This window comes from Brachycentrus maculatus, unplaced genomic scaffold, assembly GCF_059751285.1.
Source record: "Brachycentrus maculatus isolate JH-2025_06_01 unplaced genomic scaffold, ASM5975128v1 h1tg000034l, whole genome shotgun sequence".
Taxonomy (NCBI): domain Eukaryota; kingdom Metazoa; phylum Arthropoda; class Insecta; order Trichoptera; family Brachycentridae; genus Brachycentrus; species Brachycentrus maculatus.
Window position 1 is genome coordinate 333,335 of NW_028280788.1, and position 15,171 is coordinate 348,505.

The 15,171-nt window shown below is 43.3% G+C and overlaps 1 protein-coding gene across 1 annotated transcript in view; it reads left to right on the forward strand.

Annotated features, from left to right (window-relative positions):
- The window catches only part of Meltrin (disintegrin and metalloproteinase domain-containing protein meltrin), a 113,199-nt gene that overhangs the window by 82,054 nt on the left and 15,974 nt on the right, over positions 1-15,171 (forward strand). Inside the window, exons 2-8 of the mRNA XM_088274582.1 lie at positions 1,002-1,120; positions 3,757-3,912; positions 5,595-5,727; positions 6,925-7,112; positions 13,356-13,529; positions 14,669-14,838; positions 15,009-15,157. Of these exons, the coding sequence (XP_088130708.1) occupies positions 1,002-1,120; positions 3,757-3,912; positions 5,595-5,727; positions 6,925-7,112; positions 13,356-13,529; positions 14,669-14,838; positions 15,009-15,157 (1,089 nt within the window). The remainder of the gene's footprint in view (positions 1-1,001; positions 1,121-3,756; positions 3,913-5,594; positions 5,728-6,924; positions 7,113-13,355; positions 13,530-14,668; positions 14,839-15,008; positions 15,158-15,171) is intronic.

Below are 15,171 nucleotides of genomic sequence, written 5' to 3' on the forward strand. Positions count from 1 at the left end.
AGACGTTTGCTTTTTTTACTAGGCGATTTTAATTTGCAACTGTTTATGTGGGCTATTCGAACAAAAGACTCACTCTTGTGAATTGAATCATCGGTAAACTGTTTACATTATGCCACTGTCAATTTATATCACCATTTGTTGAATAATCTATTACAGTAAACTCTTCCTACAACGTTAACATAAGTACCCCTTTATCTTAAGGAATTTTATAAGTGGTCAATGTTTTAAATTGTATTTTTCACGGTCAGCACGCTCGGCTACCGTACTGGAGGTCCCGGGTTCGATTCCCAGCGAGGGTAAAATAAATATACGTGATTTTTTCACTCTTAAATTTATTCAATACTACCCCGGACTGGTACCTGAAGCGGAGGGCTGATCACCTATCCTTCGTGCGTTAACACGATCAAGGTAACACTGCGTTTATATAATGCAGTGCCCTATGCACCATTGGGGTGCGAATAGGGGTTCGAAGAAGAAGAACTAGCGGAAATGACTAATGAGTCATATTATTTTTCTACTTCGTCAGCCCCGTAAATGCCTAGACTTACATATTCTTCTTCATCTTTGATGAGACGTCAAAAAATAATATGAAAATAACTCCTGTAATTGGAGATAATCCAGATTTTGTGAACAAGTATTTGGACACACTCAAAATGTTGTAGACTAATGAGTCATTTAAAATTGAAATACAATTTTAAAACATTAAATTCCCTATAAGGTCCCCTCCGATAACGCGGTACCTATCTTATATTTATGTAACTATTAATTAACAGTCTACCTCCAACCTCAACTTATCAAACTTTATCCCGTTGTTGGCACTATTAAAAAACAGACTCCTGTCATTTCCTGCTGACACTATTAATTAACAGTCTACAGTCACTTCTACTTATCACCTTTTACCATCCTGTCGACACTATTAATCCACAGTCTACTGTACCTCTCTATATCTCCAGTCATATGTTGTCACATTTACCTAATCTTTTCTCTCTTTCTTGTTGCAGTCGTAAAGACATCACCAGACACTCCATCACCCTCAATAGACTTCAGCCGCCATACGCTAGTGAAGCCCAGACTCTACCACGGAAGGGAGAGACGGCAAATATCTTCCACCAAAGATGAGGTAAGAATCAGCTTAAATTTCCCTATCTTCTTTTTTAGAGAACGTAAAATGGTGAAGCATTATGATGATTGTAAATCACAAGAAGATAAGTGTTACTGCTAATGGTACTGGAACACTCGTGATGAGGAAGACGGAAACGCGCAAATGAAGACAATTATTTATTTATTTTTTGACATCTCATCAAAGATGAAGAAGAATATAGAAGTCTGGGCATTTACGGGGCTGAGGACTGTCATAGGCTGGTTTCAGTGATCACTTCGTGTAACATTCACCAATTTACCCATTACTGACAACCACACTACTCAAATTCTTGGAAGTTCTATATATATATATGAACCAATTTAGAAACCTTGTTCTTGAATCACTAGAACTTCACTAGAGACATCTATTGGTGAGATGTAAAGAAGCTTTTTACTAAGCAGAAACTCTTATATTAGTATGTGAGGTCCGAATCCTGGATTATAATCACACACATGAGAAACGCCAGAAAATACCATTTTCATTTTTATTACTAAGCTTATAAAATTATAAGGTCAATTATAGGTCAAATGACCAGATAATTTATTTACAACATTTTGAGTGTGTCCAAATACTTGTTCACAAAATCTGGATTATCTCCAATTACAGGAGTTATTTTCATATTATTTTTTAACATCTCATCAAAGATTAAGAAGAATATGGAAGTCTGGGAATTTACGTAAATGCCCAGACTTCAATATTCTTCTTCATCTTTGATGAGATGTTAAAAAATAATATGAAAAGATTTTGTGAACAAGTATTTGGACACACTCAAAATGTTGTATTTTTACTTTTCTCAACTTGTACATCTTTTAACTGTTTTTTTTTATTTTTTTTACTTAGCTATAAATTAAGTCTGCCTATTGATCTTCTTAATTTTTGCTATATTTTATTCTTGCTGTTAACTTTTAAATCACTTAACATTTGTGAAATTTTGTAATTGGAATGTTACAATTACCGGTTTTTTATGTTAATGTTCTGTTAAATGTCTAAATAAATAATAATAAAAAATTAAAAAAACAACAAAATTTTGTCAATCCATTGCAACCGGCAAATAATAAGGTTTATATATTTATATACAATAATTTATAAGTATTATTACTACAGTTTTTTCGCTCTGATAATCTTTTGATAGACATCTCTCTTTCATTTGATATTTATCCAATTTTAGGCTGTAAATATTTGAGAGCGCAGTAAATAAACACATAAACGTTGCCTCACTGTGATGGTCAGTCTGATGGCTAAATAATTGTGCAGTGGACCGCTTCAAAATTTTCCCGTTACTGGCGACCATTAAACTCAACAAAGCATGTTGGAATTTTTCAATTTAATGTAAAAAATAAAATCTTATTTTATTTTATCACAATCAAGATACTAGTCAAAGTTGAAACCTTAGGGTGGTGACTGACCGGAGCATTTCGTCGTAACATAACGTCGTAACATCGCTCGCGGCGAGCATCAGCGAGCATCCAAAACTTTGAATGGACCGCTCGGCTCGCTGTACTGACTGCCTGAATGCTCGCATCGTAACGTGTTACGTTACGACGAAATGTGGAGGTCAGTCACCACCCTTATATAGCCATTTTTAAATAAGTGTAAAAAAATGTGAATTGCAATTAATTTCTGTATATTAATGAATCTGTCAATTAAAAATTATGTACAGTGAAACCTCTATCTATCGTTTTTAAAGGGACCCATTAAAATAAAAAACAATGAATGCGGGATTAAGAGGTCAATACGCAAATAGATACGACGAGTAAATATACCGTCCTCCCAATCTGCACAACCATTCGTAGGCTAAAATTCTAAGAAGAATACAAATAGTATTTTTTTCAGCATCGGTTATTGAATGTGCGTTGTAGAAAGTTTTCTTTCAAAGAGTGTGCACACTTCTGGAAATGCAGGTACAGGCAGCGGCTCCTTTTCGTCAATATCGACCTCTGCTGCTATCGGTTACACAAGCTTTCGATAGTTTCTATCCCATACGTTGCCGTTGAATGTAAGAAAATTGGAAATAATGTAAAAAAACAGACAAAATGTATCAAATATGCAGCTTCATTCAAACGATAAAAGCGATAAATGGTGATAGAGAAACGATCGATGCGGTTTAGTTTAGTATAAAATTAAGTCGGGATAGAAGAAATAAACGACACATCCGGGAAAACGATTATTCGAGGAGCGATAGATAGAGGTTTCACTGTATTTATGAATCTGTATATTATTAAAACAAGAAGGCAAAGGAAGAAAGATCTGGTAAGACCAAGGATGAATGACATGGTGTATAGTTAAGATTCCAAAGATAATGTTTCAAGCCACCTTGTGTGTCTTGTCGGTGGAGTTCTTTTTTAATAAATTTTTATTGTTTTTAACGATTTTAACCTAATATAGACACAAAAAAGAGAAAAAAATTAAGAATATAAACATTTTACAATTTTCATAAAATTAACTTGATCATTTACCCATTCCTTTATTTTGCCTTTGTTCCATATTTTATTTCAACCTCTAACATCCGTCGGCAACAAATTAAAAATGTTCGGAACGATATATTGCAGCGTTCGACTCCCATATTTATTGTTTATTAAATTGAATTGAATTGTAACATGGTGGCGTATTCTCAGGATGGACTTCACATAAACTCGCTGACCATTGGCTATGTGTCGGAGGGTACGGAGCACATCCTGGACCTCCGGCTGAACCGGGAGCTGGTTCCTTCCGATTTCTTCATCCGGTATCAGCACAGCGGGAAGCACGTCGTCAACAGGCCCACGGGAAAGGTAATAAATAATATAATAAAAAACTTTATAAAATAAAACAATTTTAGAATTTTAGGCGTGCGCGGTGGTTTGACTTTGTGAGGAATGAAGAGATAACGCGTAGAACGCAGCAAATCTTGGTCACAACTGTCCTCAAGAAAAGGCATGTACTCCGCATGCCTACTGAAAGCCTTAATCAAGCTTGCCTCTTTTACAAGGCATCAGGTTCCTGACCACTGCTGACAATTCGTCGGCAGTTCCCGTAAGAACTTCGGGACGCGGATCTGACTTGGGAGTACGTAAGGGAGCTGGCAGCCGACAGAACAACCTGGAGACAGTTTGTGGACTCCATATGCTCCACCTAGGGAGCGGATATGGTTTAATTAATCAAATAAAACAAAGTTGTTTTAACCACTTTTTATTGGTAAGCTTTATCCAACCGGTTTCGACAAGAACCATAAGTCATCATCAGGGTTTATGTACTAAATTCTAAAACATTGAAATACTCATAGTTAATTACCCTTCCCTTACCAAAAACTTCCAGTACTCCGTACACCATATGAAAATATGATTTAAAAACTCCTCAATGTTGTTTTATTGTGCATTGCGTAGCGAATACGTCAACTCCAAATGACAATTTATGAGCTACGAATGGAATCGCGCGCATACATAAAGTACGAAAAACATTCAAGAAATATAATAACAATTCACTCTGACGGGATATGTAGTATTAATAAAACTAACTAAACATCACGCCGCTTCCCCGCAGGGGTAGGCAGAGAGAATAGAACGCCACACCACTCTGTCCTTGCAAACATTCTTCGCCTCTTCCACATTCATGCATCTCCTCATACATACCTGCCTATTGTTTCGACTCCTAACCTGACAACTTCCAAGTATTTGGCATACTTAAACGTGCCAAGTTTTTCTCGGTCTTCCTCTGCTCCTTTTTCCAATTACATTCGCCTCATTAACTTTGTTTCACCGTTCTTTCCTCACTCATTCTTTCTTCTACATGTCCAAACCATCTCAAAACACCTTTCTTAATTTTATCGATAAAGCTTGTCTCAGCTTTGCATTCCTTCCTTGTTTCACTATTCGAACATCTATCATACATCGTTTTGTCGCACATTCTTCTGAGAGATCGCACAAATATTAGTATTAATATGAATATATTTTTTTAAATTCTATAAACTACATTAAATTCTATAAAATTTTGTCCGCCTCCGTAGTGTAATGGCCAGCACGCTCGGCTACCGTTCTGGAGGTCCCGGGTTCGATTCCCAAGGGGGGTAAAATAAATAGAAGTGATTTTTTCACTGTAATATTTATTCAATATTACCATGGACTGGTACCTGAAGCGGAGGGCTGATCACCTTTCCTTCATGTGTAAACGATCAAGACAACACTGCGTTAGGACAACAATAAGACACAGTGCCCTATGCACCATTGGGGTGCGGATAAGGGTTTTATTATTTATTATTATAAAGTACAAGTTAAAAAGAATTGTAAGGGGTCTTTTTAAGCGCGTAATCTTAAGTGAATAACCTGTAGTATTGTTATAACTTGCATGCACAATCTTGTTTGCATTGGCCTGTGGTCTCAATACAGTTTCCCATATTTGTACAATTGTACAAACAATACCAATCACGCAGTAAAACCCTTGGATGTAAATTTCACTCATTTTTGCGATGGCTTTTCAGGATTTGGAGTTGTGTCATTACATGGGAGTAGTGAGAGACCTGGCAGATTCCTGGGCTGCCATCTCCACCTGCCGAGGACTTCGAGGAGTCGTGTACGATGGAAAGACCATGCACTATCTGCAACCGACAACTGGTATGAAATCTTTTGTATGGTATCAATTAGCCGACAACTGGTGTGGTACCTTTTATATGAGATCAAACATATCGCTTTTACTAACATACAAATTTTTATTTCTCAAATATTTTTCCCGTACCGCATTGCTGTCGGGCGGTTTTTTCATCTACCCCGACCCTAATTTTACTCAAACAGTCTGCCGCCCGACCCTCAGTATACTAATCACAAGTAACCTCGACGCTCGACTGCGAAACTGGCGTCGCGGGTTCGATTCCCGCCAATCGCAAAATAAATTCAAGAAAGATTTATTTTCAATTGTTCTGGGTGTTTGTGATGTATTTTTCACATTCACCTTCCCTACCCTTACTATCCTACCTGCAGACAAGCCTCTAATAGAGGCTTTGCGGGTTATTCCTTATATATTTTTTTTTTTTGAAAAAGCCACAAACTAATGCCGATCTGTACAATGTTTTTTGGCGTCTCTCGTGTTCGACCAAAAGTAAGCAAATAGAACGCTTATAGGCGTCTGCCGCTCTCTACCAACAGTATATAAAAGATGCTTTTAAGCGTTTCCCGCAAACAATGTGTTAAGTATTAAACAATTTGTTTTCAAAAGATTTTCTTAGTAATAATCAATTTATTTTGTCGTTCTGTAAAGTGGTACTAACGGCGCATTACAAATACAAAGCATTCATTTTATCATTAAACATTTTAACTTAAGTTAGTAATGTTATGTGGCATTTGGACAAGGACAGTTGCAATGCCAGTCCACTAAGTAAGACGTTCTGTTCACATTCACAGATATGCCAGTAGTGTAGCCAGTGACGTTTAAGGTTGCCAGTGTAGAAATTTTTATAAAATACTGCATTTGTGGCCATGAAGTTTTTTCCTTTCCTTAAATAGGTCCTTGCGTAAATATTACTTTGATTATAAAGACTTTTATTTTATAAAAAATTTGAGATGTCTTGATCCTGTCAACGAGAAAGGAAAATTATTTTTCAAATAGAGCTTAATCTATCTGACAATTTGAAAACTAGTCTGTGGTCGAATTCTATTTTAGATTGCGACGATTTCTATGGATTTTACCATTGACTAGCTTTTATTTCACAAATATTCATGAAAAGTACCTACCTCAAAAATATTTGGAAATTTATAATTTTTTTTTATAAAAACAAGTTTTCAATTGTCTAATAAATTGTTGCATATTCATTTTAGAAGACGACATAGAATCGGAGCACTTCCTGTACAAGCACCAGGACTTGATCAGCAACCACACCTGCGGCTACCAGAGCGGCATGCACTCCAACTCCTCGCAGCATCAGCACTCTCCGTCCACTCCACCCTCCACCGCTGATGGCTTCCAGGGAGCCGGGAAGCACGAGGAAGTCAACAGGATATTAAGGGTAAACTCACCAAAACAGGATATCAATCCTGAATATTGAATTACAATATACTAATATCATTGGTAAAAACAAATAATAATAATCACGGTTATGCATTGTACTTAACCTAACCTAACCTAACCTTTTTTTTTTTTTTTTTTTGTTTTGCGTGGGAAGAGGAAAATCTTTTATAAGACGCCAGGTGACATCCGGGTCACAAGACTGGCAGTGTGGGAATCTCCCTGCTGAGGGCCTACCCACTAAAAACCTCTCCCGTGCAAGCATCTACCACACTCCGGAACCGCCGTTAGGCATTACTTCAGAGTGTGGCATTGTCAATCTACTGATCTACATCTACTTGTGCGGTCATGTTTCGCCTCCTCCTCTCACGCTCGGCATCCTCCTTCAGTCCGATCACGGTTGAGGCAAAGGCGTCCCATGCCCGCCACGTATTGTCATTTTGGAGCATTGACGGCACTACCATGTCCAAGCCTAGGCGATCGACCCCAATGGTGGTCATTAGTGACCCCCTGTGGTCCGCCCATGCAGGACACGACAGCAGCGTATGCTCTGCGTCATCATTTGCTGAGTCGCAGTGCCAGCATGCTGCAGTTGCTTCTTTGCCTATACGATGTAAGTAGGCACCGAAACAACCGTGTCCACTCAGCACCTGTGTGAGCCGGTAGTTCAGGCAGCCATGCTTCCTCGAACACCAAGGCTCGAGTTGGCTGACAAGCCTGTTCGTCCAGCGTCCCTTAGATGCCGAGCTCCAGCGATCCTGCCACTTCGACAGCGTCAGTCTCTTGTGCTCCTTACCTGGTCCCTTACCTAGGTCATAGACAGCTTTGCGTTCAAGCGCCAGTAAGTCTATGGGCGGAGAAGAAGCCAGTACCAACGCCGCCTCCTCAGAGATGGTACGGTAACCGGAGATTACTCGCAGCGCACTTCTTCTTTGGACGGCTGCCATCCTCTTCCTGTACAGCTCTGTCTCAAGCGACTTCGCCCAGATGGGTGCCCCATACAGAAGTGTGGAGTGGACCACCTCATGCAAGAGCTTCCTCCTGCATGATTTCGGTCCACCCACGTTCGGCATGAGCCTCCCCAACTGTATCGCCGCTCCGCTTGCCTTGGCAGCCGCCAGCTCGATGTGTTCCCCAAAACGGAGACCACGATCGAGTTGGATCCCAAGGTACCGCAGCGATTTCGCCAGCGGCACCTCAAAACCCTCCAGCAGCAGCTTAGGCAGCAGAGGTCGCCGCTTTCGACAGAACAGTACTGCCTCGGTCTTCTGCACGGCGAGCTCCAATCCAGCTCTGTCGAGCCAGTTCTTCACCCGCCTTAGTGCCTCGTTCCCTATAATTTCTAGGTCACGGGAAGTCCTCCCCTCGATCATTACTGCGATGTCATCAGCAAAGGCAACAATGCTCGATCCCTCTGGCATGTCCGTCCGCAACAGTCCATCGTATAAAGCATTCCACAGGGTCGGTCCTAGGACCGAGCCCTGCGGGACACCAGACGTGATCCGCCGCTTCTCTTCCACCCCTGAGGGACCATGCCGGTACTCAAGGCTTCGTCCATCGAAGTAATTCTCAAGCATGGCCATCAGATAACCCGGCACCCGGAAGCGCTCTCTCAGCGCTCTGAGAATTAATTCCCATCGCGCCGAGTTGAACGCGTTCCGGATGTCAAGTGCTATCATGACGACCCGTCGGTGGCTCTTCACCGTGCCCTGCCACGCTTGTCGGATAACGCTTACCACGTGTCCGACTGCGTCAATCGTAGATCTGCCCCGTCTGAAGCCGTACTGCCTGTCGGAGAGACCCTGTTCGGGATCCTCCAGGATTGGCTGGAGTCTCCCAAGCAGGAGCCGCTCAAGAAGCTTCCCGAAGCCGTCCAGCATGCACAATGGTCTAAAGGAAGAGGGTCCGTCCACGACGGCCTTTTTGGGAATGAGGACAAGCCTCTGTCTCTTCCAGGAATCGCCGACCAGTCCCTCCTCCAAGCACGCATTGTACACGCCGAGCAGCACCTCCGGAAACCCCCGGGCCACTAGCAGCACGATCTCATTCGGGACTTCGTCAAGTCCAGGTGCCTTACCTTTGCTTACCTTCTTGGTGGCTGCCTCGAGCTCAGCCGTTGTAAACGGCTGTAGCTCAGCGTCCTCCTCGGGGTCCGGGTCTGCCCTCGGTCGATCTTCGTGAAGGGGGAAGAGGCCATCAATGACAGCGGTCAGGTTTCGGGGATCGCTGAGAAAGGGGTCTAGGTCACATCCTCGTAGTTTCTGTCGCACAATTTTGTACGGCAGTCCCCAGGGGTCGCGATCCACCGCCTCGCACAGTTCACCCCAGCGCCTTTCCTTGCTGCGCTTGATGGTCCTCTTCAGCTCCTTCTTCGCTGCCCTGTAATCATCATAGATTAATGAATCAGCCCAGTTTGAGCGTTGGGCTCGGCGCCGTAAGGCCAAACACGACCGGCGAAGGCGGGCAATCTCCTCAGTCCACCAATAAACATTTCGCCTGAGGGCGTGCCCACCTCGCCGTGTCATGGATGCCTCGCAGGCGCGCCTGACCACGTCGCCGAGCCCACTCACCTTCTGAGCAGCTCCGACCGCGTTAGCGATCTCGTCGCTGCCACTCTCGATGATAGCACAAAAAGATTCGGAGTCAAGGGAACGAAGGCTCCAGCCCGTCATACCAGCACCAGAATTCAAGCCCGGCACGGCGGACCGCGGCCCCTCTGCCAACGAGAAGGTCACGTACTGGTGGTCGCTGTGCGTGTGCTCATCAAGCACACGCCAGTTTCTCACCCGCCCAATCATTCCCTCGTCAGCAAAGGTTACGTCGATGACAGAACCCGTGGCACCCCTGCAGAAGGTGAACTTCCCGCCTACATTTGCAGGAAGCAAATGTAGGCCCGCAGCCATCTCACACAGAAGAGCGCCCCGTCTGTTTGTCACCGACGAGCCCCAGTCAGTCGCCCAGGCGTTGAAGTCACCAGCCAGCACAACGGGCAGTACCGCGCCCCTCACGTCCTCCTCGAGAGACCGCAGTTCACCCTCGAATCGGTCAAGCGGGCTGTTAGGAGAAAAGTAGCAGCTGTATATTCTACAACCAGCCACCTCAATCCAAGTCCATCCGCTAGTGCCTGTTGGGGCTCTCCCAGTGATTGATGCTCGCCGTGACGGGAAGAAGATGGCAGCCACTCCAGTCTCGTCCGAGAACCAGCAACTTGTACAGTTGCGGTACTGTTCAGAGACAAGAACGACGTCAACCTCCCTCTCCCGAGCCACTTGGAACATCAAATCCTGGGCAGCCTGGCAGTGGGCCAAGTTTATCTGTAAAACGTTCAAGGTCATGGTTATTTGTAGGTTGTCGTCTTTGCGGCCTTCAGAGCACGCCTGAAGGCACCACACTGTGCGCTTCCGCACCAGTGTGCCGCCTCCAGGCCTGCCACCGAGCACGGGGCACACCGCAGCGGGGCTTTACACCCCGCTGCCATGTGTCCACCCTCGCCGCACCTACGACAGATAGGGATGGGCTTACCTGTCGCCTTACCTGTTATTTTGTTGCCCACAGGGCATCTTGATGCGATGTGTGAGAATCCGAGGCAGCGGAAGCACTGCCTTACTTCCACTCTCGGCTGCAGCCGGCACCGGAGCAACCCGACCTGCAATCGCCCTCGCTCCAGCACCTCCGTGCTGGCCCTCGACCACGGGATCTTTGCCGTGCAGGCAAAGGTTCCCCGTGGTCCAGGCCTCACTGGGCCGACCTCCACGTTGGCATCTCCAACCGTGCTGGCCAGCGCCGCTTTGACGTCATTTATCTCTACATCCTCGCAGAGGTCTCGTACAAAGACTGTGCGCTTAGGCGCCAGTCTCTGCACTCTAAAGCCACTGCCAGCCGCGCTGGCCAGAAGGCTCTCTAGGGCAGGGCCCCTGTGGTCGCCCTTTGCCAGCGTTATTTTCAAGGTGCCATTGGCACCCTTTCGGATGCAATGGACCACCGGCAGCTGGGTCCCTTGCCCCTCTTCACTCCCCGTTATCTTGCGAAGAACTCCCGCGTACGATAACGGGGGATTCTCCGCCTTCAGGGGGGCCAGGATAACCGTCTCAGGAGGGCTCCTCTGAGTCCTCCGGGGTCGGTTCCTGCCCGCTTCGAGCCTTTGGCCGTCCTCCCTTGGGTGGCTCTTCACCTCGCCGCGTCTTCCAACAGTGATCCACTTGTTTGGTGGATCATGTGGGGTGGCAGTAGGCGGGTCAGGCCGCTTGCTCTTCTTCTTCCTTCTCTTTTGCGCCCGTTTCTGCACCTGTGAGGGTGCGCCACCTCCTCTTGAGGCTGTCGGACGCTCCTCTGTCATTGTTGGCCCCGCCAACAACGGCTCGTCTTGAGCCGTCCTTCTCCTCTGTTCGTGAAAGACAGCTCTCGGGGAAGTCTGCGTGGTCGCCACCGCCGTCGTGGCCCTTGTACAGGCCGGCAACGGTGACGTCGTTTTTGGTTCGCCTTCCCCTAACATTTCGGCGAGCTCAACGACCGCGAACCTGATCACCCTTGTCAGGTCCTTAATTGGGAGGTGCACATTTCGTGTCCTTCCCACAAACTCCTCCAGCTCAAGGGTTCTCTCCTTGAGCTGGTTCATAACAGCGTCGATTTTTTTAATTATGGTTGAATTCATTTTTGTTCCCACGAGTATACAGGAAGTATAAGTCCGGCTGACCAGAGCCTTGATAGCCAGCTAAGCCTTCATACATGGAGGGGGCGGCAGGTACCTCCAGAGTACGCTCGCGACTGCACGATTAACGTCACTGCAGCCACGAACCCATCGGCACGTCGTCTGATCCTTCCATCAATGATGGAAAGACCAGACCCTTAGGTTGTGACGTGGTTCGCTTCAGATCTCAGTGTCGACGTCCATTCTATGATCCATCCTCATAGTTCGACACCAAGACCCCCTGACCACAAGGATCCGAACCGTGAGGGGAACCCAACCCAGTCTAACCTAATTTAACTTACTACTAGGAAACTAACTACCCTACCACCACCAATCTACTGACTAACCCGTCACCACCTATTCTAAACCTGGGCGCTCAGGAGGATACATCCCCGCGAGCACCCAGGGGTTCGCTTTGGTAACCCAGCACCCATCCAAAAGAGGATGAGCGCTGGAAGCCCCCAAGCCACGACAAGGCCCGAACCATGATGGGGGAACCTAACCTAACCTAACCTAACCTAACCTAACCTAACCTAACCTAACCTAACCTAACCTAACCTAACCTAACCTAACCTAACCTAACCTCATCATTGATTACGATTATTAATGATATCGTAGTCGTACAGGAGAAAGTGACCAACTAACAAAACGTAAAATGTTCAGGAGGGCCATTTAAGTCACTTTAGCTTGGCAAGAAAATAAACATCAATGCAGTTAGTCATTTTAAACAAGTCAGTATATTACAGTTCCAAGTTTAAAATTCTTTGGGATTTTTTTCAGGGTAATATTAAGCTAGTAAGATTTCAAATTGTCAAGAATCACGTTTTTGTAAAAAATGCACTTGGTCACTTTCTCCTGTATGACTACGATATGTCCACCTCTGTGGTATAATAGTTAGCGTGTTTAGCTACCTTGCTGGAGGTTCTGGGTTCGATTCCCAGGGGGGTGAAAATAAATACTACTGAATTTACACTGTAATAATTAATTAATATTTCCCTGGCCTGGTCCCCGAAGCGCAGGAGTGAGCACCATCCCTTCATCTAAATAAGGATCAAGATAACACTGCGTCAATATGATGCAGTGCTCCATGCACCATTCACTGACCATTTTCTGTATATGTCTTTGCACTGTTCTGTGTCTGTCTGCTGTGCTGGTCGGGGTTATGGGCGTCTGTGTACCGGCCAACGTCGAGTCGGAATCGGATCTAGCTGACTATTTGAAAGAAACACTAATCGCTTTCACTGCCTACACTGGGGTACTTCTAGAAAATTTGGCAATGGACTTACAATCTTGTTTTTATTTAGATTGGCAGTGACAGGTATATTGAAAGCTTTTAAATGTAAATTCACAGTAAAATCGGGATACAATTTTATATTGTTTCACGTTTTCAATAAATTTTTCAACTTAGTTAAAAAAATAAAAATAAATATTGCACAGCAAGAGCAGATCTGTCAGGAAGCCTAGACGCTTCTGTATCAAATCTGGGCATGCGGTGGGACAGCTTTCAATATGCACCATTGCAATTAGAAGAGACTAATTTATGACTTGATGTTTCAGTACAAGCGGCAAGTGAGCGATGAGCCTAAAATCCGGGGGCCTTACGACGCAAACAAGCTCTCCCGCTACGTGGAGCTGGTCCTCGTGGTGGATAACAAGGAGTACAAGGAGTTGGGAGAGAGCCTGGAGAAGGTGCACCATCACTGCAAGGATATCGCCAACATCATCAACTCAGTAAGAAATAATAAATAAAGACACTAAAATTTATATTGTAAAATTTATTTATTAGAATTCGAAACATACTGAACATTGACAACCTAAAAAGAGTTTACTATGCTATTTTACACTCACTACTACAGTATGGCATTGTTGGATGGGGAGGCTCATACAACAACATACTGAACTCTGTAAAAATAGTACAGAAAACAATAGTTATTTTGAAAAAAAAAAACATCTAACAAAATTACTATTTACGAAATTTCAAGTCCCAAACATAGAAACCGTTTATAAAAAAATTGCAATTTTTCAAATACTAAAGGGTGACAAATATTTTAATTTAAAAAAAAAAATTATCTTCGAGATTCTTAAATGATTTTTCAACTCCAAAATGCAATACTAAGCAATTTCAACAAAACTTCAAATATTTGGGAATTAAATATTTCAATAAACTCCCTAAAGAAATTTAAAAAATGGAAGATATAAAAATTCTTAAGAAAAAAATTAATGCCCATTACATATAAATCTTGAAAAAATATATATAAAAGGCTATTATACCTAAAAAAAGGCTGAAGTAAGTAAGTAAGAAGCATCCCTTGAGGTAATATTTTACGAAAATGGCACTTTATAAATTATTATTATGTTTCATAACTAAACTGAGATTTCAGCAATCCATATCGCTCACTCCTTTCAAGAACGTCATAAATCAAAAAACTTAATTTTTCAGGAGAACGTTTTTAAAGTTTAAAAATATAACACAATGTATTAAAAATAAATATCAAGCCACTTAGTGAACTTTTTACTGTGCAACAGATCTTTTTAGGTAAAATCTGAAGGTTTTTTCTCCATTTGAAAAATATATAGCATATTTAAAAAAAATAATTAAACAATGCCTTTTCTTCAAAATGCAAAAACAACACTTTCTGCCCTGTAGCGGGTAAATATTAAGTTAAAAATATGCCGCTTTTGCTGGGATATAGTACATTTTCCGGGCATTCCGAAAACATGCACAACTGAAAATTGTAAATTTTCGATTTATGACGTTCTTGAAAGGAGTGAGCGATATGACATTCGTTTACAGAAATATGTCGACGACATCAACAGGTCCTTACATCCTCTTGTTTGACAAATACATTTAAATTTAAACTTTTTTCCAGTTATATGCCCCCTTGAACATCTTCATTGCCCTGATCGGCGTTGTGGTCTGGACCGAGTATGATGAGATATCTCTCTCCAACAACGGAGACACAACCCTCACCAACTTCCTGCACTACAGGAGAGAGAGGCTGGTGAAGGACCATCCCAATGACAATGCCCAACTCTTGACGTAAGTTCAATATGAGATCTTACATTACGATAGGCTATTTTCTAGAGATGTGATTAATGGGTTAATTTTCAACTTCATTAATTGATTCAACGGTCACTTTGTGGTAAAATCCATCCATTTTTAATGTACAGTGAATCTACAGTTATTTTACCTCTAAGTTTTGTTTCTAGGCGGGAGCAATTTGTCGGCGGAGTGGTCGGTAAGGCCTTGAAGGGTCCCATCTGCACTTTCGAGTTCTCGGGAGGAGTGGCCATGGATCACTCCAACGTGGTGGGACTCGTTGCAACCACCGTCGCTCACGAAATGGGACACAACTTTGGTGAGTGCTACGGA